The sequence below is a fragment of the Elaeis guineensis genome, chromosome 11, assembly GCF_000442705.2.
Source record: "Elaeis guineensis isolate ETL-2024a chromosome 11, EG11, whole genome shotgun sequence".
Classification (NCBI taxonomy): Eukaryota; Viridiplantae; Streptophyta; class Magnoliopsida; order Arecales; family Arecaceae; genus Elaeis; species Elaeis guineensis.
In genome coordinates, this window is record NC_026003.2 from 25,325,346 (window position 1) to 25,351,298 (window position 25,953).

Here is a 25,953-nt window from a genome sequence, read left to right on the forward strand (position 1 = left end):
ACCCGTTAGCACGAGCACGGATCAAAACAGTCTGAGGGTTGCAGTAGATACCTTTTTTTCCTATTTTTGAAAAGCATGGATCAAAACGTCAGCTCCTGACCGGTGAACAAAATTTCGATGCATGGATGATATACAATAGCAGTTTTAAAAGTAATTTATATTTTATCTTTTATTATAACAAAATAACTTTTCAAACAATCATGAAGTTTTTAGTGAGAGAAGAGACGTGCTTCTCTGCACGACATGCATGACGATACATTTGTTTTTTTTTTTTTGGTAAGAACGCATGATACATTGTTCGTCTCCTCTATTTAGCTCTCCCTCTTTCTCCTCACCGCTATCTCCCATTTTGTCTGCCTCCATTTCGAGCTTCAGCAATGCTGCCCTTTCAGAGCATGGGAGAGGCGGAGGCGGCGCTGGGGAGGAACTTAAGCGCAGCGGAGGTGATGTGGTTCCAGTACTCCGCAGGCATGCACGACTTCTGGCTCTACGCCCATAACATTGCTTTCCTTATCCTGATCTACTCCCTGGCGCCGCTCCCCGTCGCCCTCGTCGAGCTCTTCCGCCCCAAGACCATCCACAAGTACAAGCTCCAGCCCAAGGTCCACCACCCCGCCTCCACCGTCCTCCAGTGCTACAAGAACGTTGTTCACACTTTTATCTTTGCCGTCGGCCCCCTTCAGCTCTTCTCCTACCCCATTATCGAGGTATGTAATTACTTCATCTCTCGGGTGACACGATCTTGTTGATATCTCTTCTCCGCCTTCTAGCTAGCTAGCGAGCAGTTGCATGCATGAAGGTTGGAAGAAGAATCTCTCTCTTTATTTATATAGTTTAATTTATGCATGTACTTATTTACCTAAAAACAGTGGGTGGGGATAAGGACGGGGCTGCCGTTGCCGACTGGGTGGGAGGTGGCGGCGCAGCTGGTGGTGTACTTCGTGGTGGAGGACTACTTCAACTACTGGATCCACAGGTGGCTGCACGGCGAGTGGGGGTATGAGAACATCCACCGGGTGCACCACGAGTTCACGGCGCCGATTGGGTTCGCCGCGCCCTATGCCCACTGGGCCGAGGTCCTCATCCTCGGATTCCCGGCCTTTCTCGGCCCCGCCATCGTCCCGGGCCACATCGTCACCTTTTGGCTCTGGATGGTCCTCCGCCACGTCGAGGCCATAGAGACACACTGCGGGTAACCAAACCCCCTCTCTCTCTCTCTCTCTCTCTTTCTCTCTCTCTCTCTACGTCCTTCCCTTTTCTTTGTTTGGATTTCCTAGCTACTAGCTTGCTATATCGTTGTTGCGTTCTGCCCAAGAAAAATATTGGCTAGATCATATATAACTAATATAAATGTTTTAGTTGAGTACTAGGTCACAACTCTCTCTCTCTCTCTCTCTCTCTCTCTCTCCATGCTTCCCTTTTCTTTGTTTGGATTTCCTACTAGCTTACGTCCTTCCCTTTTCTTTATTTGGATTTCCTACCAGCTTGCTATAGTTGTTGTGTTCTGCCCAGGAAAACTATTGGCTAGATCAGGATATCACTAAAATATATGTTTAGTTGAGTATTAGGTAAAAGTCTCTCTCTCTCTACTTAAGGTTTATAACACGATTTGATTATGGCTGATTCTAGTAAAATTTGTTTGTATATTGAGGGGGTGAACCGTGAAAGGTACACAAAAGAAGGCCGTTGAATTGCATGCACCAGGTGCAATCGGACCGTACAAATCCCACGATGGATAACACGCCACGTGATCCCTTGTGTTTCACCGGTTTCCGATTGTGCACTTTACACCGTGTATATGCTCCGGGATTTGTTGTGATTCACTTGCACCTGGTGCATGCAACAATTTCTTCAAAAGAAGAGAAATGCGGTGAGCCTGTCAAAGGGTGGTTTAGATGTACTGCATGGTGGAAACAAGAGTTTCCATACTGTGCCAAATTATTATTTACGAACGATTTTGTAGCAGTGATAGTTCACGTGAAAGGGGCCATCTCTCGCACACAAACCCTAATTTGTGTATATTATTAAGATATATTTTTAAATTTTTTTTAAAAAAATTTGAGACATCATCCATCCGGTAGGCTATAACTTCTTCTGTTGACTGTCTTTTAAAATTAGACTGCATTTTGATTTCTTCTGGATGTATATACACTATCCATTTTAGTTGTAACATGCTATATCCTGAAAAAGGGAAAAATCCATTCTACAACCATTGATGGACTTAAGTTGCATCAATTAGAAAATAGTACCGCTTCATCTTGGGGGAAAGGGAGGAAGGGAGAGGGCCAATATCCCATAATTAGTTCTCAAATATTCAGTAAAAATATAAAATGGTACAAATTTGGTGTTAAAAATAAACTGATATGACAAAATTGGTCATAAAATTATATACAGCCAGATTTTGAATATGTATAGGTTTAAGTATGATTTGACATAGTTTTATAAGCTTCGGTAATAAAAAACTACAAAAGTTATTAAAGAAAAATATATATGTATATGTATGCATGCATGTGCGGGGAGGCCGGTCCGGGTCCTTCTAGTCAAAGCGGAGGGCTTGAGACTAAGAAAATAGCCAGGCCGGATCCAAAATTTGACTGACTATTAAGTTTGTGTTTAGTGTTCTGTAAGAAAAACAGTGATGCGAGGATCTAATTTGACTATGATCTTCCAAGTAAAGGAAAAATCCATGTATATCCTAAGGTCTTCCTATCCTATAATTAAGATAGAAATAGACAAGCCAACTAAATATGGTAAGACTATTTGTGCAATTTGATTTGATTTAAGATTAAGAGCTAGATTGATCTAAGGAAGTAGATATCTGATCTGATCCACATTGAACCATCCAAAACCTCAACCTAACCTAACTTCAATTTTTTTTTGACCAAAAAAGGTTGATTTAAATTAGATCAGGTTTGATGCTATTTGCTTGGCTTTGTTCAAATAGGGTCTAGATTTGGTTGAGCCAACACTTCTTTTTAATTGATTGAATTTGAACAGAATACCACAAGTTGTATCACGAAAAGTCATGTTGATTTTAGTTTAGGGCAAGTAAACAATTATTTCAACCTCGATCACACTTGGCATAAATTTAAATGGACATATATTGAGTCAAGTTTGCTTAGGAAAAATATTGGCTAGATCAGATATAACTAATATAAGATAGCATTTGGTGATCCAAATAATTAAGATCATCAGTGATCCAAATCTTGTGGTGATCTGACCATCAATAATTTAAGATTACCATATTTAGCAGGTCATGGTCTAGTGATTAAAGATTTTTGAATATTCATGAGTAATCTGTCTGGTATTCTATGAGAATCCAAGATCACTGGTTATGTAATACCAAAACTATCCATAATATATTTTATAAAAATATATTATTAATTATATATAATATATTATAAATATTTATTACGATAATTATTAATATATTCATATTTAATAGATTTTATAAAATATATTTATTAGTCCTATAAATTATTAATACTAAAAAAATATATTAATTATTATATAATTAATATTTTTATTTATACTTATAATATATTATTTATTAGTATGAATATTTATTTTGATTAGAAAAATAAGATAAATTGAAGTAATATATTAAATATTTTATTATACAATATAAAGTATAATAAGATATTTCTAGTCTAATTTAAAATAATCATTGAATCATAATATGATAATAATATGATTAATAATATATTATTATGTAATATATATCATAAATATAATATATAATATCAAATATTATATTATATTATATATATAATATTGATATAATATATTAATAGTATATGGATTCGGATGATCTGATCATCAGTGATTTAAGATCACCACATTTTGCAGATCATGGCTTGCTGATTAAAGATCCTCAAATATTCATGAGTAATTTGTTCGGTATTCTATAAAAATTCAAGATCACTGATTATATAATACTAAAACTATATATAATATATTTTAAAAAAATATATTTATTAATCATACATAATATATTATAAATATTTATTAATATATTTATTAATATATTAATATTTAATAGATTCTATAAAAATATATTTATTAGTCCTATAAATTATTAGTATTATAAAAATATATTAATTATTGTATATTAATATTTTTATTTATGCTTATAATATATATTATTTATTAGTATGAATATTTATTTTGATTAAAAAAAGATAAATTGAAGTAATATATTAAATATTTTATTATACGAATATAAAGTATAATAAGATAATTTTAGTCTATTTTAAAATTATCATTGAATCATAATATGATAATAATATGATTAATAATATATTATTATGTAATATATATCATAAATATAATATATAATATCAAATATAATATAATATTATATATATAATATTGATATAATATAGTAACGGTATATTCACATATCAATTTTTTTTATAGACTGAGGGATATTTTTATCCTTATATTTTACTCCAAGATCACTGTTTGGGGGTGATCTTAGATTTTTAACCTCAAGGATGGATATCTCATCATTGAATTGAAGGATGATTTGATGAGTGGGAGTGATTTAAAATCACTGTCATGTAGGATCATCATGGTGCAATCAAACATAGTGATCTCATTATCTTCATTCATATCACCTTTGATCTTGGATAGATCACCCCATACCAAATGCCTCCTAAATATTTTAGTTGAATACTAGATTAGAAGTCTCTCTCTCTGCGTCCGTTCCTTTTCTTTATTCAGATTTCTTACTAGCTTGATATAGTTGTTGTGTTTTGCTCAGGAAAACTATTGGCTAGATCAAGATATAACTAAAATATATGTTTTCATTGAGTACTAGGTAAGAACAAATCTCTCTCTCTCTCTCTTTCTCTTGCTCTCGCTCTCGCTAGATACTTTAGGGTTAGAACTCGATTTGATTATCGCTGACTCTAGTCAAATTTGTTTGTTTATTGAGGGAGTGAACGGTTAAAGGTACACTAAAGAAGAGAAGTGCTATAAGAGCGGTAAGCTTGTCAAGGTCTGGTTTAGATCTACCACACCGTGTGAACATGAGTTTCCACAGTACCAAAATATTATTTACTTACGGCTTTTGCAGCAGTGATAGCTAACGTGAAAGGAACAATCTCTCATACACAAACCCTAATTAATCTACATTATTAAGATATATTGTTATGATTTTTTTTTTAGGAAAATCCTAGACATCATCCATCTGGTAGGCTATAACTTCTTGGGTTGACCATCTTTTAAAATTAAACTGCATTTTGATTTCTTCTGGATGTATTTACACTAATATCTATTTGAGTTGTAACATGCTATATCCTGAAAAAAAGAAAAATCTATTCTATTACCATCGATGGACTTAAATTGCATTGATTTATAAAATAGTAACATTCCATCTTACATACATACATACATACATACATACATACATACATACATACATACATATATATATATATATATATATATATATATATATATATATATATATATATATATATATATATATATATATATCTGTGTGTGTGTATATAAATACATAAATATATATACATATATATATATATACACACATATATATATATACATATATATATACATATACATATATATACATATATATATACACACACACACACACATATATATATATATACATATATATATATATATATACATATACATACATACATATATATATATATATACATATATACATATATATATATATATATATACATACATATATATATATATACATACATATATATATATATACATACATATATATATATATATATATATATATATATATATATATATATATATATATATACATACATATATATATACATACATATACACACACACACATACATATACATATATAAATATATATATATATAGATATATGTGTGTGTGTTCTCTGTGTGTGAAAACACACACACACACACTGAGCATGACCAACACGAGAAGTCACATGAATGTCTACTCACTCGTTGTGACTTTCTCGATGCTGTAGTTGTATGACTGATCTTTTGACCTACGGTGCTATAGCTGCTCGCAGTAAGACTGCTGGAGTTTGACTAACACATAAATATGGATCTCCATAAGTTCTTGTAGTGGATGTTGACGATAGCTTATCCACTGTAGGAATAGGGTGTACACCTAGATGGGATCTATCGATCCTGACAGAAGAGAATAGTTTTATGGGATTTATGAAGTTGAGTCTTTAAGTCTATGGTCATAGCAGTGTGATTAATGAAAAAATTTTTTATAAGAATCATGTATGGACTCGAGCTAATTAAATCTATCATATGATCAATGATGAGGTTTGACAATTTATCATGACCTGCCATCTGGTCGAGACTCACGATAGAGAGATTATATCATATGTTAACTACACCTAGAGGTTCATCACCTTTTATTCTGTTGGGTTGCCACTACATACTGCTAGGTGTCACTAATAGATTGTGAGATCCACGAGCATCATCTTGATGATCGATGATCCTTAGTAGATAGAATTGAAATAGTTTCAATCTATTGAAAAGAGTTTCAATGATATTATGATAGGGATCATAATATATCTCACTACCAGACAGAATAGAACCTATGGGATCACACGTAAAAGAGACTTTTGATTGATCAGATGGTTGAATTATGATTATAAATCATGACAGAATTTGATTATCAATTCGATTGATGATTAATCTAATACAAAAGTTACAATTACATAACTCGCTAAAGAGTTAGTAAGTTATAGGAGGATTAATTGACAATTAGATTGCTAATTGGTTTAATTTGATTGAGCTATGGGGCTTGCATCAAGTCTTATTAAATTAAATTTAATTTGACTTGAAATGGGTTTGATTTGATCAAGCCTAATTAGGTTATGAGATAATCAAATTACATTGGAGAATGATTCCTTGTTGAATTAGAATTTGAGTTTGACTTAATTTCTAATTAGACTAGGATGATTGAGTTTCTATTTAGACTAAGAATTCTCCTCTTTATAGATGCACCAAATTCTAATTGGATTAGGATTAAATTAAGTTTGACTCAAGCACCAAAAGAGAGTTCAAAAGGACTAGAACTTCTTCTCTAATTAGGTGTCACCTAATTTAAATAGTTTGAGCTCCAAATCAGATTCAATTTTTTATCTATTTGGATCTAATTAGCTCCTAATGTGATTAGGATTGGTTGAGATTTAAATTGGTTTAAATCAGCCACCTAAAAGAGGAGTCCCATGAGATTAAAACTCCTTCCTTTTCATGCACCAATCAAAGCCCACGCCAACCAAGTTTTGATGTCATTCTTTCTCCCCTTTTTAGCATGTAAGAAGGACTCCTAAACTCCTTTCCATGAGAAACTTGGGCGCAAAAGGAGAAGGGTGGGTGGCATGAATTATGGTAGTCCTAAGAGGTTTGGACTCTTATTTTCTATCCAAACTCTATCCCCTTTCTCTATTTAAACCTAGCACCTTATGAGGCATTAGATGGCTGATGATGATCAGGTTGAGATGCCAAAAATCAGAGGAGAGTGCATGGAGAAAAACAAGGGGAGAGGGCATGGCATGGAGGTGGAGGGCGTGAGGTATATTTGTTCCATATCCCTTCTTTCTTACAACAACCAAAGGTTGGTTATTAGGACATCTCTCCCTCTCTTTTATCCATGTTTAGACATGAGTTTCTCTTCTTCTCTTAGTTCAAAAGTTGGACAAAATTTTTACATCTCTAGTGTAGAGATTTGGTGCATGGGTTTAAGGAAGAAAAGAGAAGAAAAGAGTTTTTCTCATGATCTCTAGCATAGAGATCAACATCTTCCTACTTCTTCTTCTTCTCCAAGATTGTCTTGAGAGAAAAAAAATTTTCAACCATTAAGATGTGATCTCTGCAAGAGAGGTAGCATCCCGATGAGATCAAAAAGCTTCTAATCAGATTAAAGTTTCATGTGGATATCCGCAGAGATCGAACACTTATGCGGCTTTAAAAAATCTTCGAAAGACATCCATGATCATCAGTTCATGGTGAAGATTGATCCATGTCAAGATATGTTCTCTATTTATTTTTTTCTATTTGATTTCTGTATCTGAATCCTATCTCACATATGATGATCCTATTTATGATTTTAAGATTTGATCTTTGCATGCTAAAATTAAATTAGATTTAATCTAAAAATTTTTAAATTTTACTGCATACTCGTTTTAAAAAAATTTACATACACGAAACTATGAAACTCCAACAGTGGTATCAGAGCCACATCATAAGTATGAGATTAAGATTTAGATCTAAAATCTGTAGAGAAAAATTTTAGATCTAAAAATTTTTGATGTCATTCTGACATAAGATTGTCCTAGTATAACTTGTTATGCTGAATGATTATCCTAGAATAATGTTAAAATTTTTAATTAAATAAAATTTTAGATCTAATTTTTTCAGCATATGTATGATATATATTTTGTTGTTTAGATTTGAAAAGAGTTTTGAGATTTTTTTTGATTCATATATATGATATATGAAAGCATGTTTAGGGCTGAAATTTTTTTCTATGACCTGAACTTATTTATGTATATGATATATATTTATATGTATGATCTAAAAATTATTTTGAGGTCAAACTTACTTTTCATGCAAAAAATTTAGATTTAAAAATTTAGATTTAAGATATGAAATTAGTGTTTGTGCATGAAGGATTGGTCATAGGTAGATCAAATTAGGTCATGTAATTGGATTACATCTAGAGTTTCTAATTTGATCATATTGGGTCAAAATCAATTTAGCAGTTGATCAAATCGAGTCAAGTGTTGATTAGGATGAGGTCAATAGAGCTTAAGATCATATAATTATTGTTGATAGAATCACTTGACATCCATATGTAGAATTGATTAACCTAAGGACCTAATTTGGCTCTATGGCTCGAATCTGATTCACCTAAGCTGACCTATTTGGACTAATTAACCAATTGATATCTAAGATAAGTAATTGAAAGATGGTTATTTAATTAGTTCTATTTGCTGACCTGATCAATTTATTGATGTCTAAGAAAAGCAACAGGGGGACCCCCACTAATTTCTACTTATCTGGCTAATTTGGAAGATTGAGTCTCAAATATGATTGCTTGTTGATTTGATTTAGCCCATACCAATTAGATCAGTAATATGATGGCTGATTAGATAAGACCTAAATCTAAATCTCTCCATTAATATTAAGTCTAATGGTCTTCCACCATTGTAGATGTGCTGGCGTGCTACCAGCATTGATTATTCTCGATTGATCACAGTAGTTCAATTGCATTGAAAATATGCAACCACTCTATTAGCAAAGAGTTGCTCTAGGATAAAGATAGGGTTGGGCCTAATAACTATTAAGTGATAGATCCAATGACAGCTTTGTTGAAAAATATATCTTAAAACCAATCGTCAGCCTGTTGACGGTTATGTTATTTGATGTAATTGTATATAAATTAATTAATAAAATATTTATTTAATAATTTTCATCATAAGCTTGTACAACTTCTATATCGAACTTCTGTATTACGATGAAAGTCTTTAGGACTATTTTAAATCGATAAAAAAAGATTTATCATTTAATCTTTAAATGAGTTCGCGACCAAATGATATGCTATTACTAAGACAATAGACATATCAAGTGTAGGTCATTGTGTGCCATATAGGTTGGTTGTCATCTTAACCAAGAAGCATGGAGATGCTGGTACGGTATGCAGATAAAATATAAGAGTATATTTCACTGAACGTGACCAACTTTGAAGTACTCTGCTGTCAAGAGTCACTCCGAAGGGATATGGATATAAGTGTCCCTCCGACCTGAGATCGCTACGGTGACTTGCAAGCAACTCACTATGCTTTGGTGCCAGATTATCTAAATTTTTAATTCAAGATTGAAAGATTTTTGAACACAATCAAGTATTTGTAAAGTCAGTGCGTGAATCAAAATGGAATTGACCACTCCAAAAATAATTAGAGAGAATGCTTTGTGTTTCAATTTAGTAAGACCTTGGCCCGAGCAATCTTTGTGAGGAGTCACAGGATTTATTAGGTTGAGACACATAGTGGATGTACTATTAAAAGTTGACAGTTTAAACTCTAAGTCATCCTAGCATCAACAGTCAAAGGGATGAATTATATAGTAACTATATCCAAATAGATTCTTGAGTGTTGCTTTGCATACATTCGGCCTATCCGGATGTCGGGTACCATTACTAGATGATTACTTCGTTTAGTACAGGAATCAGTTTCTATGCTACCGACTTAGGTTCAAACTTATAGGATCACATATATTAGAAGTTTCTCTCTGATCACATAGCTAATTTGAAAAGTCCTAGTGGACGGAGACTTTGATGAAGAGTCCCACTGGATGGAGACTCTAGAGAAAAATTTTATTAGACTTAGACTCTATCATTAATGAAGGATTAATTAGTGATTACATCACTAATTAGTTCAATTTGATTGAGTATTAAAGTCTGGATCAAGTCTGATTGAATTGGATTCAATCAGGTCAGGTCTGATTAAGTTATGAGATGACCTAATCGATAAGGGAGAAATGATCCTGATTTAATCGGATCTATGGCTCAATTAATTTATTAATTTTATTAAATTTAATTGAAATTATAGGAGTCTAATTAGATTAGGTTCATCATATTTTATTTGGGTATAATTGGATTGGATTTGAAAGAAATTTAATTGGTTAAACCCTAGAGTCCCAAATGAATGGGACTCTCTCCCTTGTGCCACCCAAATTGCCTCACATCTTTTCTCACCACATAAAATTAGTTTATGTATAAGAAAATTGGAAGATAAATCTTTTTTTTGTTGTCTATTAAGGATAGGAATTGGTTAGTTTTGATTTGAATTCAAAATAGTTTGAATTTCAACCTAAAACCTTATCCATATCCTTCCACACGTTGGCTGTTTTTGAAGAGACCCATTGTATACGAGAAAAAGAAGTCTTCTTGAATATTTTCTGCACCCAATTTTTTTAGTAAGTTTTTCTTTAAGTCAGATAAGTGTGAGAAAAAGTTGGAGTCAAATTGAAATCCAAAATGATTTGAATTGTAACAAACTCCAGCTCTTATTTTGTCTTACCTGGTTTGTGCGACAACCATAAAAAGATCATAATTTTATGTGCCAACTAGAGAGAACTTTTCACTATGAGATACCAGAGAGAAAGAGGGGTGAAAATTCTTCTTTGAGGCATGAGGTTTGGGTGGTTTTCTTTCTTCCTTGGCATGAACAAAAGAGGAGACTGTTCTCCTCTCGGGTGAGAGACTTAGAACTGTTCTAGGTTTTTGGATGAAAAAAAAATCAAATAGAAGAGAGTCTTCATCTAATTTTTCTAAACCATCCAGCATCCTCCTTTACTCTATCTTCAACATCAAAAAGATTTGAGATGATCGAAGAAGGAGATCAAGTTAGATCTACTATCGGAAGTCGACTACGCAAGCTACCACTCATGCGGAGGATTGATCGATCCGAGGGGCTTCGTATGGACCATCCGTAGAGGTCGGATGCTTGTGCGGCTGTATGTGCTAGAGAGGACTTTCAGATCTACATTCTTGATCATGAAATTTGACTACTCATGCTCAGGTATTGGGTTCGGAACCCTAGAGTGGTAGATTAGATCTATCACTAAATATTATTTTTGGTTCATATGCTTGTTATTTTAGATTCAGATTTTTTGCATATAAATTCATATCATAAATCTATTTATAAAAGTTTTAAAATCAGATCTTATACATGTATTTATAGATTAAATAGTTTAATCTAATATTCTTTCACTAAAAAATTTTTGAAATGCATACATGAAATCCCTATGCATCCCAACAGTGATATCAGAGCCAGGTTTGATATGACATGATATTATATGCATATAGATCTATAATTTAATTTAGATTAAATCTGATATATGATATTTAGATCTAAAATTAGTTATAGATATGATCTCACAAACTGATATAAGGTTGTCCTACTGTAAGGTTAACCCCTTGCAATGCAAAGGCTATCCTAGTTTGTGCTGATCTTTATAAAATTTGATTTTAATTTGAAGCATGTAATTTTTATGATGATTATTATCTGATTTTGATTTGATCAAAATATAATAATCAAATTTAAAATAATTTAGATTAGATCTAAATTATTTAGATTAGATGATCTGAGTTGTGAAGTAATCAGATCGGATTTGTCACTAGGCCATCTGGTTATAGGAGGTAATAAAGATTAGATCTCTCTTTTTCTCATTCAATTAGATCCTCTTATAATGTGTAGGGATACCATTGTGACTATATCTCATAAAGATGAATATAAAAAAAAATTATTTTTCTCAAAATACTAAGATTGTGTATATGATATATTGTATGAAAAGTAGTTGCATCTAATCTTTACAAATAAAATCTAGAATCATGAACATATTTAGAATAGTTTTAAAATAATTTATGATTAATTTTATTACTATTTATATAAAATTATTTTGATCTAAAATTAATATAATTATTGTAGTTTGCCTGTTGAGTCGACTCAGTATTATTTGAGTTGACTTAGGACTCTGGTTCCTCAGCATAATTTTTGTGGAGCTGACTCAATGTAACAGACTAAAAATTATGACTAATAATTCATCATCAATGAGTCAACTAAGTCTTGAAACTTAGTCGACCCATTGTGATGAATTGGCTCAATCTAGGGGTGAGCTGATTCAAGTTTCAGATCTAAATGATTGTGCATAAACTTAATTGTAAAAATATTTTATAAAATTTAAAATTATTTTCAAATACCAAACCTCTACCCACAGTCTCAAACTTAAGTAAGAATTAAGTTGAACCTATTAGATCTAGAATTGTGAATTAAAGATCTAATGTCATTCGCATAAAATGTAGGTGATGGGTTTATGGATTAGCTTGATCAGGTCCTTCTAATTGGGTTAGACCTAGGATTAGAATCAAAGATCAAATGGATTAAGAAGAAAAATTAAATTAAATCAAAATTTCTCTAGAGCCAATACAATAGTTGTAGTTGGTCGAGTCCATGTCTTTGATTAGATCCAAATAGACTTTGATCTTGAGCTCAACGGTCGAACCCAAATCCATAAGTAGATCCAATTGAAACTGATTAACCAGTTGGTGTCTAAGATAAGTTTGACAGTCTTGATCGATAATTTTTAATTAGCAGCTACTCACGTAGATTGAGTCTATGATGAGTTAATGACATATCCCTCCCACCGATCCCATTTACCTGACCAACATGGTGAATCAAGTTTTGATCAGATCGCTTAATGATTAGGGTTGACCCATGCTTACTAAAAAATTAGTTCGACTGATTTAGGTGCCCTTAGTTTGACTTGTCTTTATCCTCGACATGACTTGGTGAAGTTAATGGGAGGATTGATGATTTGTCAGTTAGACCGGCTTGTTTTTAGTCCACCCTGATCTGACTTGGTGAAGTCAGTGGGAGGATTGAGATTAGTTAGTCTATGTATTTAATTCTGTTAAATTATGTTAACAAAATCTTTTAAATTATTAGATCTATAAAATGAGCTAGTTATGGTGATAACTAGATCATTGCCTCCCATTAAAGTGAATGGTAATGGATCCATTATTTTTGATTGACATTGCAGGTGCCATCCATCTGATATTTCTCTAAATGATGAAATTATTATTCATCATATGATTATTCTGTTATACTATCTGATGAATGGTTGGGTTGGCTAAGCCATACTTGGGCCCGATTATTCATTAAGTAGAATCACCTAGTAGGTTCATGTTAATAGCTGGACCTAACCAGGACGTTCAGTGGAGGCCCATCGCCTACTGAAATAAAATCTGAGGTAAAATTAATTACTAAAAATTATTTAGAAAAATAATTGATTGAGAACCTACCCATAGGTGTATATGGGTTGGCCGAGCCATACTCGGGCCTGTATGCAGTCTGTGTGGATTCTAATACCTGTTAAAAAATTAAGGTAATTTTTTGAATTAGAGGTAGAGGCTACCAATTCGTATAAAATAGTGGGAGAACCTTTAGACTAAAGTCCATGTCTTTAGGCTTGATTAATTCATATACTAATTAGGTCTGTATTTTTCTTTTTTTTCAGAAATGGCTAGTAATTGTCACTCCACTCACTGTTTGACAGTGATGAACTTATTGGACCCAACTTCGATAGCCAGTATCAGAAGTTGAATATTGATCTTGAGCCCAATCTAGATAAAAAATTTAGGACTGAATCGAGTCAAGCAGACTATGACCCAAATAGAATAAGGAGAAATGAACAATTAGTTGCTGATCAAGGTGCTTATATGATAATACCTTGTAATTTCTCTAAATATGACACTACCAGAAGTCCAATTCACATATGCAATTCATTGCAAGGACTTCAAGTTAGTAAAAAATTTAAGAACAATAAGAGATTCCTAAATGTGGGAGATGGAAGTCAAGTTCCAATATGATCTTTAGGAGTTGTCGAGCTTGTTTTCAAGTCTAATAGTATTATTTTAAATGATTGTCACTATTGTCCATCTTTCTTGATGAATATAATCTCTATTGATCTTTTGACTAAAGATGATTATAGTTTATCAATAAAAAATAATTATTATAATATCCTTATGAATGATATTACAATAATGCGAGGATAATTAAAAAATGATATCTATGTATTATCGCAGTCTATGAGTGTAATATACACTTCAAATAAATATCTAAAGTTAGATAATGTCACAGATGCCTACCTTTGGCATTGCAGGCTCGGTCATATTAACAAAAGTAGGATAAACAGGTTAGCATAAGATGGTATCTTTGATATCAATGATTGTGAATCATTGCTGACCTGTGAGTCTTGTCTTCTTGAAAAGATGACTAAGTCACCTTTTACTGAAAAGATGAACGAGCTAGTGAAGTTCTAGGTCTAATACATAGTGATGTTTTGTAGACCTGTGAATATTAATTCCAGAGGAGGGTATAGCTATTTCACTACATTCATAGATGACCTATCTAGGTATGAGTATGTCTACTTGATGAAACACAAGTCCGAATCGTTTAAAATATTTAAAAAATTTTATAATGAAGTAGAGAAATAAACTGAAAAAAGTATTAAGATTCTTCGATCTGACTGAAGGGGTGAATATCTTTTCAATAAATTTCTGACATATCTTGGAGAGAATAGAATTTTCTCATAATAGACTCCTCCAGGGACACCACAGCATAATGGTATCTCAGAAAGAAAGAATCGAACCTTATTGGATATGGTTCGGTCCATGATAGGGTTTGCAAGTCTGTCGATCTCTTTTTAGGGATATACACTTGAGACAGCCTGTTTTGTGCTCAATAATGTTTCAAACAAATCAGTTAGTAAAACACCATATGAGATATGGTCAGGACGTAGGCCGAACCTCACTTACCTTAAGGTCTGGGGGTGTCTGGCTTATGTCAAATGATTACAAACCGACAAGCTCGGACCTAGGTCTGATAAGTATAATTTTATAGAGTACCCTAAGAAAATGAGAGGATACTACTTTTACCTCTCTTCTGAATAAAAAGTATTTGTCAGCAGTAAAGCACAACTTTTGAAAAAGAAGTTCCTTAGTGAAGAAATAAGTACCTCTAAAATCGAGCTTGACGAAGTTCGATAGGTAGAAGAACCGACACTAGTAACTGAATCTGAATCGAATTTGATAAGATCAAATCTGGAGCTCAATATACAAACATCTTTAAGGTGATCTCGTAGAGTACCGTGTCAGTCGGACATATACCTAGGTTTCTTGATCTTGGACGGAGATCCTGTTGAGCTCAATGAGAACAATGAGGATCCAGTCACCTATATGGATGCAATACAGAGGTCCGACTCTGAGAAATGACTTGAAGCCATGAAATCTGAAATAGAGTCTATGAAGATCAACAATGTGTGGACATTGGTTGATCCACCTGAAGGGATAAAATTTATAGGATGTAAGTGGGTCTTCAAAAGGAAAAGGGGTGCAGATGGAAAGGTTGAGACCTATAAAGTCTGTTTGATTGTCAAAAGGTATCGTCAACATTATGGTATTGACTATGATGAGATGTTCTCTCCTGTGGCAATGCTCAAGTCCATTCGGATCATGCTTGCGATAACGACATACCTGGACTATGATGTCTGGCAAATGGATATAAAGACAGCTTTTCTAAATGGAGAGCTAAATGAAAAGGTGTATATAATGCAACCTGAAGGGTTCACATCTACAGACGAGTCCAAGGTGTGCAAGTTTTAAAAATTTATTTATGGATTGAAGCAAGCATCTTGGAGTTAGAACATATGTTTTGATAAGGTGATCAGAATGTATGGTTTCATGAAGAATGGAGAAGAACCCTGTATATATAAGTGGGCTAATTGTTCAGTAATTGTATTTCTTATTTTATATGTAGATGATATTTTTTAATCAAAAATGATATCCCTGCATTACAGAAAATAAAAGTATGACTGTCGTCATAATTCTCCATGAAGGATTTGGGAGAAGCAGCCTACATCCTAGGGATAAAGATCTATAGGGATAGATCTAAGAGGCTGCTCAGACTCTCTCAATCAATATACATAGATACCATGCTAAAATGGTTCAACATGGAGAATTCCAAGAAAGGCTATCTTTTGATAGGTCATGAAATTTTTCTCTCAAAGTAGGATTGTCCGACAACCCCTCAAGAGAGAGAGCATATGAGTAGAATTTTATATGCCTCGACAGTGGGTTCTATAATGTACGCCATGATATGTACAAGATCAGATGTGGCATACTCACTAGGAGTAGTGAGCAGATACCAATCAGATTTGGGTGAGAATAATTGGAAGGTTATAAAAATCATCCTTAAGTATTTGAGAAATACTAAAGATCAGTGGCTCGTTTATGAAGAATTTAACTTGAAACTTATGGGATATATTGATTTCAATTTTTAGTCAGATCATGATGATAGTAAAAGCATGTCGGGATACATCTTTATCCTAAATGGTGGAGCTGTCTGCTGGAAGAGTTTCAAGTAGCACACCGTAGCCGATTCAGTTTGTGAGGCAGAGTACATCGTGGCATCCGATACTGCAAAAGAAGCTGTGTGACTAAGGAAGTTCATCACTGAGCTTGGAGTGGTATTCTCCATTGATAGATCAATTTTGCTTTATTACGATAGTACTGAAGCCATAGCTCAGGCAAAGGAGCCAAAGGCAAATCAGTGGACAAAGCATATTCTGTGTCGCTATCACTTTATCCGAGAGATCGTGGATCGAGGTGACGTCGACCTTCAGAAGATCGACAGAAAAGAGAATCTGATCGACTCATTAACTAAAGCCCTTGCGGTAAAGGAGTTCAAAGATCACAAAATGAAGATGGGTATACGATACTGTATCGATTGGCTTTAGTACAAGTGAGAGTTGTTAGAAAATATATCTCAAAGTCAATCGTCAGCCTATTGACGGTTGTGCTATTTGATGTAATTGTATATGAATTAATTAACAAAATATTTATTTAATAATTTTTATTATAAGCTTGTACATCTGCTATATCGAACTTCTGTGTTATGATGCAAATCCTTAGGACTATTTTAAATCGATAAAGGAGGATTTATCGTTTAGTCCTTAAATGAGTTCGTGACCAAATGATACGCTATTACTAGGATGATAGACATATGAAGTGTAGGTCATTGTGTGCCATTTAGGTTGGTTGTCTTCTTAACCAAGGAGAATGGAGATACTGGTATAGCATGTAGGTGAAATATAAGAGTACATTCTACTGAACGTGACCAACTCTGAAGCACTCTACTATTAAGAGTCACTCTGAAAGGATATGAGTATAAGTATTCCTCCGATCTGAGATCATCACGGTGACTTGCAAGCAACTCACTGTGCTTTGGTGCTGGAGTATCTGAATTTTTAATTCAGGATCGAAAGATTTTTGGGCTCTGGATTTGATCTAATCAAATCTGATTCAAATTCAGTCACTGGTACCAGTTCATCTACCTGTCAAACTTCATCGAGTTCAACCTTAGAGATATTAGTTCCTTTCCTAAGGAACTCTTTTTTCAAAAATACTGTCTTAAGATTGATGAACACCTTATATTCATCGGCAAGATAGAAGTAATATCTCTTTATTTTTTTGAAGTACTCTACAAAATAACACTTATCAGATCTAGGTCTAAGCTTGTCAGTCTGTAATCGTTTGACATAAGCTGGACATCTTTAAACCTTAAGGTAAGAGAGGTTCGGCCTACATTCTGATTATATCTCATATGATATTTTACTAACTGACTTGCTCAGAACATTATTGAACACAAAATAGGTTGTCTCAAGTACATATCCCCAAAAGGAGATCGACAAACTTGCAAATTCCATCATAGACCGAACCATATCCAACAAAATTTGATTCCTCCTTTCTGAGATGCCATTATGCTATGGTGTCCCTAGAGAGATCCATTGTGAGAGAATCTCATTCTCTCCTAGATATGTTAGAAATTCACTAGAGAGGTATTCACATCCTTGATTGGATCGAAGAGTTTTAACACTCTTTCTAGTCTGTTTCTCTACTTCATTACTGAATCATTTGAACATTTCAAATGATTTAGACTTATATTTCATCAAGTAGACGTACCCATATTTAGATAGATCATCTATAAATGTAATGAAATAGTGATATCCACCTCTAGCACTTGTGTTCATGGGTCTGCATACATCAGTATGTATTAGACCTGGAAGATCACTGGCCCTTTCACCTTTTTCAGTAAAAGGTAATTTAGTCATCTTTTTAAGAAGATAAGACTCACAGGTCGGTAATAATTCATAATTATTAATGTTCAGAATATCGTCCTAAGCTAACATATTTATCCTATTTTTGTTAATGTGATCGAGCTTATAATGCCAAAGGTAGGCATCCGTGACATTATCTAACTTAGGATATTTATTTGAAGTGTACATTACACTAACAGGCAGTGATAAAATATAGATACCATTTTTTAATTATTCTCACATTATTGTAACACCATTCATAATGATTTCACAATAATCACTGTTTATTGATAAACTATAACCATCTTTAGCTAAAAGGCCAACAAAGATTACATTCATTAAGAAAGATGAACAATAGTGATAATCACTCAAAATGATACTATTAGAATTAAAAACAAGCTCAACAATTTCTAAAGCTAGGATTGAAACTTGACTTCTATCTCCAACATTCAAGAATCTATCGTCATTCTCAAATTTTCTACCAACTTGAAGTCCTTACAATGAATTGTACATGTGAACTGAACTTTCAGTATCCAATATCCAGGTAGTAGTATCATATATAGAGAAATTACAAGGTGTTATCATATATGCACCTTGATCAGCAACTAATTGCTTGTTTCTTTTTGGCCTATTTGAGTCAAAGTTTGTCTGACTCGATTCAGCCTTAGACTTCTCATCTAGTTTGGGCTTAAGACTAATATTCAACTTATGATACTGGCTATCTAAGTTGGATCCAATAAACTCATCACTGTCAAACAGTGTGTGGAGCGATAACTTACTAGCCATAACTGCATAAAAGAAAAACCAAAAGCCTAATTGGTATATGAATTTTAAATCTAAAAGTTCTTCCACTATTTTTATAAATTGATAGCCTCTACCTCCAATTCGAGTAATTACCTTAATTTTTTAGGAGGTAATAAGTCCACACAAACTGCATACGGGCCCGAGTATGGCTCGACCAATTCATATGCATCTAAGGATAGGTTCTCAATCAATTATTTCTCTAAATAATTTTTAGTAATCAGTTTCACCCCAGATTTTATTTCAGTAGGCTAAGGGCCTCCATTGAAAATTCTGGTTAGGTCCAACTATTAACATGAACTAACTCAGTAATTCTAACTAATGAATAATCAGACCTGAGTATTGGTCGACCAATCCAACTATTCATTAGACAGTATAGTAGAGTCATCATATAATAAATGATAATTCCATCATTCAGAGAAACACCAGGCGTAAGGTGCCTTCAATGTCAATCTGAAATAATAGACTCATTACTATTCACCTTAATGGGAGGCTATGATTTAGTTATCCCCATAACCAGCTCATTTTTATGGACCTAACAATTTAGAAGATTTGGTTAACATAATTTAAGAAAATTAAGGATACAGACCAGCTAATCATAATTCTCCCACTGACTTCATCAAGTTAGATCAGGATGGATTGGAAACAAGCTGGTCAACTAGCAAGTCATCAATCCTTCTACTGACTTCATCAAGTCATGAAGAGGACTAAGACAAGTCGAACTAGGGGCACCTAAATCAGTCAAACTAATTTTCTAGTTAGCATGGATCAGTCCCTAATCATTAAGCGATCTAATTAAAATATGATTCACTATGTTAGCCAAGTAAGTAAGATCGGTAGGAGGGATATGCCATTAACTCATCATAGACTCAATCTACGAGAGTAGTTCCCAATTAATGACCACTGATCAAGACTGCCAAACTTACTTTAGATATCAACTGATTAATCAATTTCAACTTGATCAACTTATAGATTTGGGTTCGATCGCTAAGCTAGAGGTCAAAGTTCATTTGGATCTAATCAAAGACATAGACTCGACCAACTACAACTATTGTATTGGCTCTAAAAAAAATTTGATTTAATTTAATTTCTCTTTTTAATTTATTTAATCTTTGATTCTAACTCTAGGATCTAATCCAATTAGAAGGATCTGATCAAACTAACCCACAAACCCATCACCCCATGTTTTATACAAAAATGACATTAGATCTTTAATTCATAATTCTAGATTTAATAGGTTCAACTTAATTCTCTATTAAGTTTGAGGTTGACATGGATTAGGGTTTGATATTTAAAAATAATTCATGTATGATTATTTAGATCTGAAACTTGGGTTGGCTCACCCCTGGATTGAGCCGACTTATCACAGTGGGTTGACTAAATTCCAAGACTCTATCGACTCACTGATGATGAATAATAAACCATATTTTTAGCCTATTTTATTGGGTCAGCTCAATAGAAATTGGGTGGACTAATCAGGGATCTGAGTCAACTCAAACAAACCTAAGTCAACTCAACAGGTGAACCATAATAATTGCAATATTTTTATATTAAAATAATTATGCATAAATAGTAATAAAATCAATCATAAATCATCTTAGATCTAATCTAAACATATTTATGATTCTAGATTTTATTTTCAATGATTAGATGCTATAACTTTTGGTATAATATATCACATACACAATCCTAGGGTTTCAAAATCTAGAATTTTACAGAAAAGTAAATTTTTTTTCTTTTGCGGTTCATCTTCATGAACAGATAGTACCCCTACCTATCATAAGAGAATTCCATCGAATGGAAGAAGAGGGATGTGAAATCCTGCTTTCTTCTATGACCGAACGGTCATGAAAGTTCAATCTGATTACTATGCTACTAGGTATCTAATCTAATCATATCACATATGAGAAAATTTAGATCTAATCTAAATCATACCAGATCTAATCAAATCAGATCATAGGTATTATATACTTGAATTAAAATCAGATTTTAAGAGTATAAAAAATCATATCATGCAATCTAGGCTCTAATACCAATTGAAGGAAAATTAGACAGTATCATGCATGTATTTTTTTAAAATTTTTGATAGCGAAAGTATTAGATTAAACTATTTAATAATTTAAAATATAAAATTAATCAAAATCTGCATCGATCATATCGATGCCCTAGATCAAATCCAATCGTTAGATCTGATCTACTTAGATCTAATGAGTTTAGAACCCATTACCTTTGCACAGGTCGATGAACACTACTACTGATGATGTGGATCTAAGACTTTGCTGGTTGCTCGTAGCTGCACAGAATGTTCGACCTCTACGAATCATCCACATGAAGTCCTAAAATCAATCAACCAGTTAGAAAATTTTTGAATAGTAGCAAAAGAGAACTGTATTAAACCGTTTAACCCCTACATGCATTAGATCATATCTAATCCTATCCGATTTTAAAAATAAAGAAATACATATAATATAAAAATAAAATCAAAGATGAAATCAAATCTCAATACCTTTACACAGGTAGAAATACACCATTTTCGATGACCTCAGATTCGAAGATCCTTAAGCCGCACACATGTTCAACCTCTACAGGTATCCACTAGGATCAATCTTGAATCCTTCTTCTCGTGGTAGATCATTTTTTTCCAAGCAAAATCTTTATCTCTTTGAACTTTGATCAGCAATTGATCTTGATTGCAACTTCAACCCTTGAACTGCAGGCTTCTTCTCCTTATTCCTTGCTGTAGAAGAGATCCTTCTCTACTCTTGACGTGTGGAAGATGTCCACCTAACCCTTGGGCATGGGAAAGAGAAAAATGAGGGAGGATGAGATGTGGAGAGGAGAGAGAAAGAGTTTTGAATTTACAAAATTTAATTCATTTTTGAAACCCTAAGGGACTATCTCTTTATATAGACCCTCTCTAGATCCAAATCAAGAACCAATCAACTTAAAAAGGCTAGTCCTTATCTCATAAAGATTTTTATTTTTTTAATTTGATTATTTTTTATTAAAATTAGACTTAATTGATAGAATTTTAATCTCTTTTGCAAGCAGATGGGGCACCCTAGTCAAAATAGGTAGACTGACTGGGCGCCCCTCATCAAAAAAGGCAGATAGTTGGGGCTCCAACCCTTGATGCCCCGTCTAGGGTTTTTCATGCAAGAGAGGGGGCATGGCCCCTCTCTCTCTCTCCTTCCATGCCACACGCCCCCTCTATCTCTCTCCTTCCATGCTAATGCAAGAGAGGGGGTGGGCCCCTCTCTCTTTCTCATGCCAACCCAAGGTTGGCACCCCTTGGATTTTCCAAAAGAGATGCATGGCCCCTCTCTCTTTCTCATGCCAATCCAAGGTTGGCACCCCTTGGATTTTCCAAAAGAGATGCATGGCGCCATCTCTTCTTTCCTATAATTCCACACTCAATATCAAGAAATAAATAAGGAGATAATTTAGCCAACTCATTGACTTAATCCAATCCTCTTGGGCTCATAATTAGGCATCCAGCTAAACCCTAATGGATTTAGGTTAGGTTCAATGTAATGGACTTGATCCAATCGAAGCCTTGAGAAGAATTAGGTTTAATCATGTGCTAGCAAAGTTCTCTTAAACCCAATAAAATTTTAATCAATCCTAACCCAATTAGAACTTTATAAGTCTAATTGATAAATTCAAGATTAAATCCCTTAATGTGTGACCCCATAGGTTCTATTCTATCTGGTAGTGAGATATATTATGATCTCCATTACAATATCATTGAAATTCTTTTCGATAGGTTGGAACAATTTCAACTCTACCATTTGAGGATCATCGATTATCAAGATGATGCCCGATGAGTCCCACAATCCATCAGTGACACTTAGCAGTATGTAGTGGCAATCCAATAAAATGAAAGTGTGAACCTCTAGGTGCAATTATCGTATGATTCAGTTCTTCCATTGTGAGTCCCGACTTGATGGAGGTCATGAAGAATTTGTCAGACTCCATCGTCAGTCATATTCTAGATTGGCTCAACTTGAGTTCATTTGTGAATCCCATGGAAACTCTTTTTCAGTATTCATACTTGCTTTGGCCAAAGACTTTTTGAACTCAATCTCGCAAATCGCATAGAACTTCTCCTTTTCGATCAAGATCGATAGATTCCAACTAGGTGCATCCTACTCCAAACAGTGAACCTGAACCTACTGTAGCCAACATACACAGCAAGGACCCAAATGGTTAGGGACCAAGAAAATATGTAGTCAAACTCAGTAGCCTCGCTGCGAATAGCCAATGACACTGCAGGTCAAAGGACCACTCACACCACTGCAGCATCGAAAAGACCACAGGCGAGTGAGTAGACATCCAAGTAGTTTTTTATATTGGTCATACTCAGTACAAGTTATTTTCTAACAACCACCCATACCCTCACCCCAATGTCGCTACACTGCAGATTTGAGACTCATCTACCCGCAAGGGAGGTGAACTGTGCACCGATCTCGAATGAATTGATCACTGTCCTTCATGATGATTCTTTGATCGAAAGTATTTAAAAATTAATTACTAATTAATATATATCTCAAATTCTCAACACTTTAAGAATATACAAAAATCATCTTTGTTAATTTCTAGGACAAATCATGGACACATAAATATGATTGAAATAAAAAAATTCTTTATTGATAATAAAAATATTACAAGTATAAAATTAAGCTCTGAAATTATAAAATATGTCAGCCAACAATTGACTTTTAGGGCAAATATCTAACAAACTTTCATTTGATCTAGAGTCAATTGGCCATACCTAAGACCCATCTTCTTAAGGTGAGCTTTAGTCTTCTATTGGTTGGGAGGCTTGGTTAGCGAGTCCGCCACGTTGTGCATGCAGTTGACTCTCTGCACCTCGACGAACTTCTTCTCGAGGTATTCACGTATGATGTGAAACTGTCGCTCTATATGCTTGAACTTCTAATGAGATCTTGGCTCCTTAGTGAGGGCTATGGTGCCGTTGTTGTCGCAGTGCTATATAGTGGCATTTGATGGCATTACATCCAACTCCACAACAAACTTCTTAAACCAAAAGACTTTCTTAGTAGCTTCAGAGGTGGTGATATACTCGACTTCCATAGTCGAATCTACAATGATCGGCTACTTGAAACTCTTCCAGCTAACTGCACCATCATTACAGAAGAAGATACATCTCGATATTGACTTTCTATCATCGATATCAGTCATGAAGTCTGAATCGATATATCCCTCAACTTTCAGCTTCAATCCTCCATCAAATACCAACAACAAATTCTTAGTCCTTCTCAAGTACTTAAGGATATTTTTTACAGCAATCCAATGTTCTTCATCTGGATTCACCTGATACCTATTCGTGACACTCACGGCAGGGGCTATATCAGGTCGTGTACATAATATGGTATACATGAGGCTCCCTATTATCGAAGCATAAGAGATCTTGCTCATGCACTGAATCTTCTCAGGTGTGTCAAGACACATCTTTTTGGAGACATGAATGCCATGTCTAAGGGGTAAAAGATCTTCTTGGATTTTTTCATGCTGAACCTCTTCAACACCTTCTCTATGTACATTCACTATAAGAGTCCTATCATTCTCTTAGATCTATCCCTATAAACCTTTATACCAAGAATGTAGGAAGCTTCTCCTAGGTCTTTCATGGTGCATTCTTTTGATAACCATACTTGATCGAAGTCAAGATGAAAATATTATTATCAATCATGAGGATGTCATCCATGTACAATATGAGGAATATGATAGTGCTCCCATTGATCTTTTTGTACACACATGATTTCTCCTCATTTTTGATAAAATCAAATATTTTGATCACATCATTAAAGCGAGTGTTCTAACTTCGAGATGCTTGCTCAAGTCCATATATGGACCTTTGCAACTTGCAGACCTTGTGATCACTATCACTGGATGTGAAATCCAAAGGCTACTCCATATAGATATCTTCCTTAAGATATCCATTTAGGAAGATAGTTTTCACATCCATTTATTAAATTTTATAATCATAAAAAGCTACTATCATAAGTAGAGTATGGATGGATTTCAGTATGGCCACGGACGAAAAAGTTTCATTATAGCCAATACCTTCATGTTGACTGTACCTTTCATAACTAGTCTTGTCTTATAGGTTTCTACCTTACCATCCGATCTAATTTTTTTTTTATAAATCTATTTACACCCAATAGGTACAATACCTTCAGGTAGATCTACTAAGGACCAAATCTGATTGAAATACATAGAGTCAATTTCTGACTTCGTCGCTTCCATCCATTTCTCAGAGTCAATATCTAACATTGCCTCATCGTAGGTCTTGGGATCATTTCTAATGTCCCTATCTCCCATAAGAAATACTTCCTCTAAATCCTCTGTAAGAATATTTAAGTACCTTTCAGGAGAACGGAAGATCCTACTTGATCCACGAGGT

At 33.8% G+C, this 25,953-nt stretch overlaps 1 protein-coding gene across 2 annotated transcripts in view; it reads left to right on the forward strand.

The window, feature by feature from the left end:
- The first annotated feature begins 377 nt into the window (after nt 1-377).
- Nucleotides 378-25,953, forward strand: part of LOC140852517 (very-long-chain aldehyde decarbonylase GL1-10-like) — a 39,302-nt gene continuing 13,726 nt past the window's right edge. For both annotated transcript variants that reach the window (XM_073245807.1, XM_073245806.1), the window contains exons 1-2: nt 378-707; nt 870-1,192. In XM_073245807.1, coding sequence (XP_073101908.1) covers nt 378-707; nt 870-1,192 — 653 coding nt within the window. The remainder of the gene's footprint in view (nt 708-869; nt 1,193-25,953) is intronic.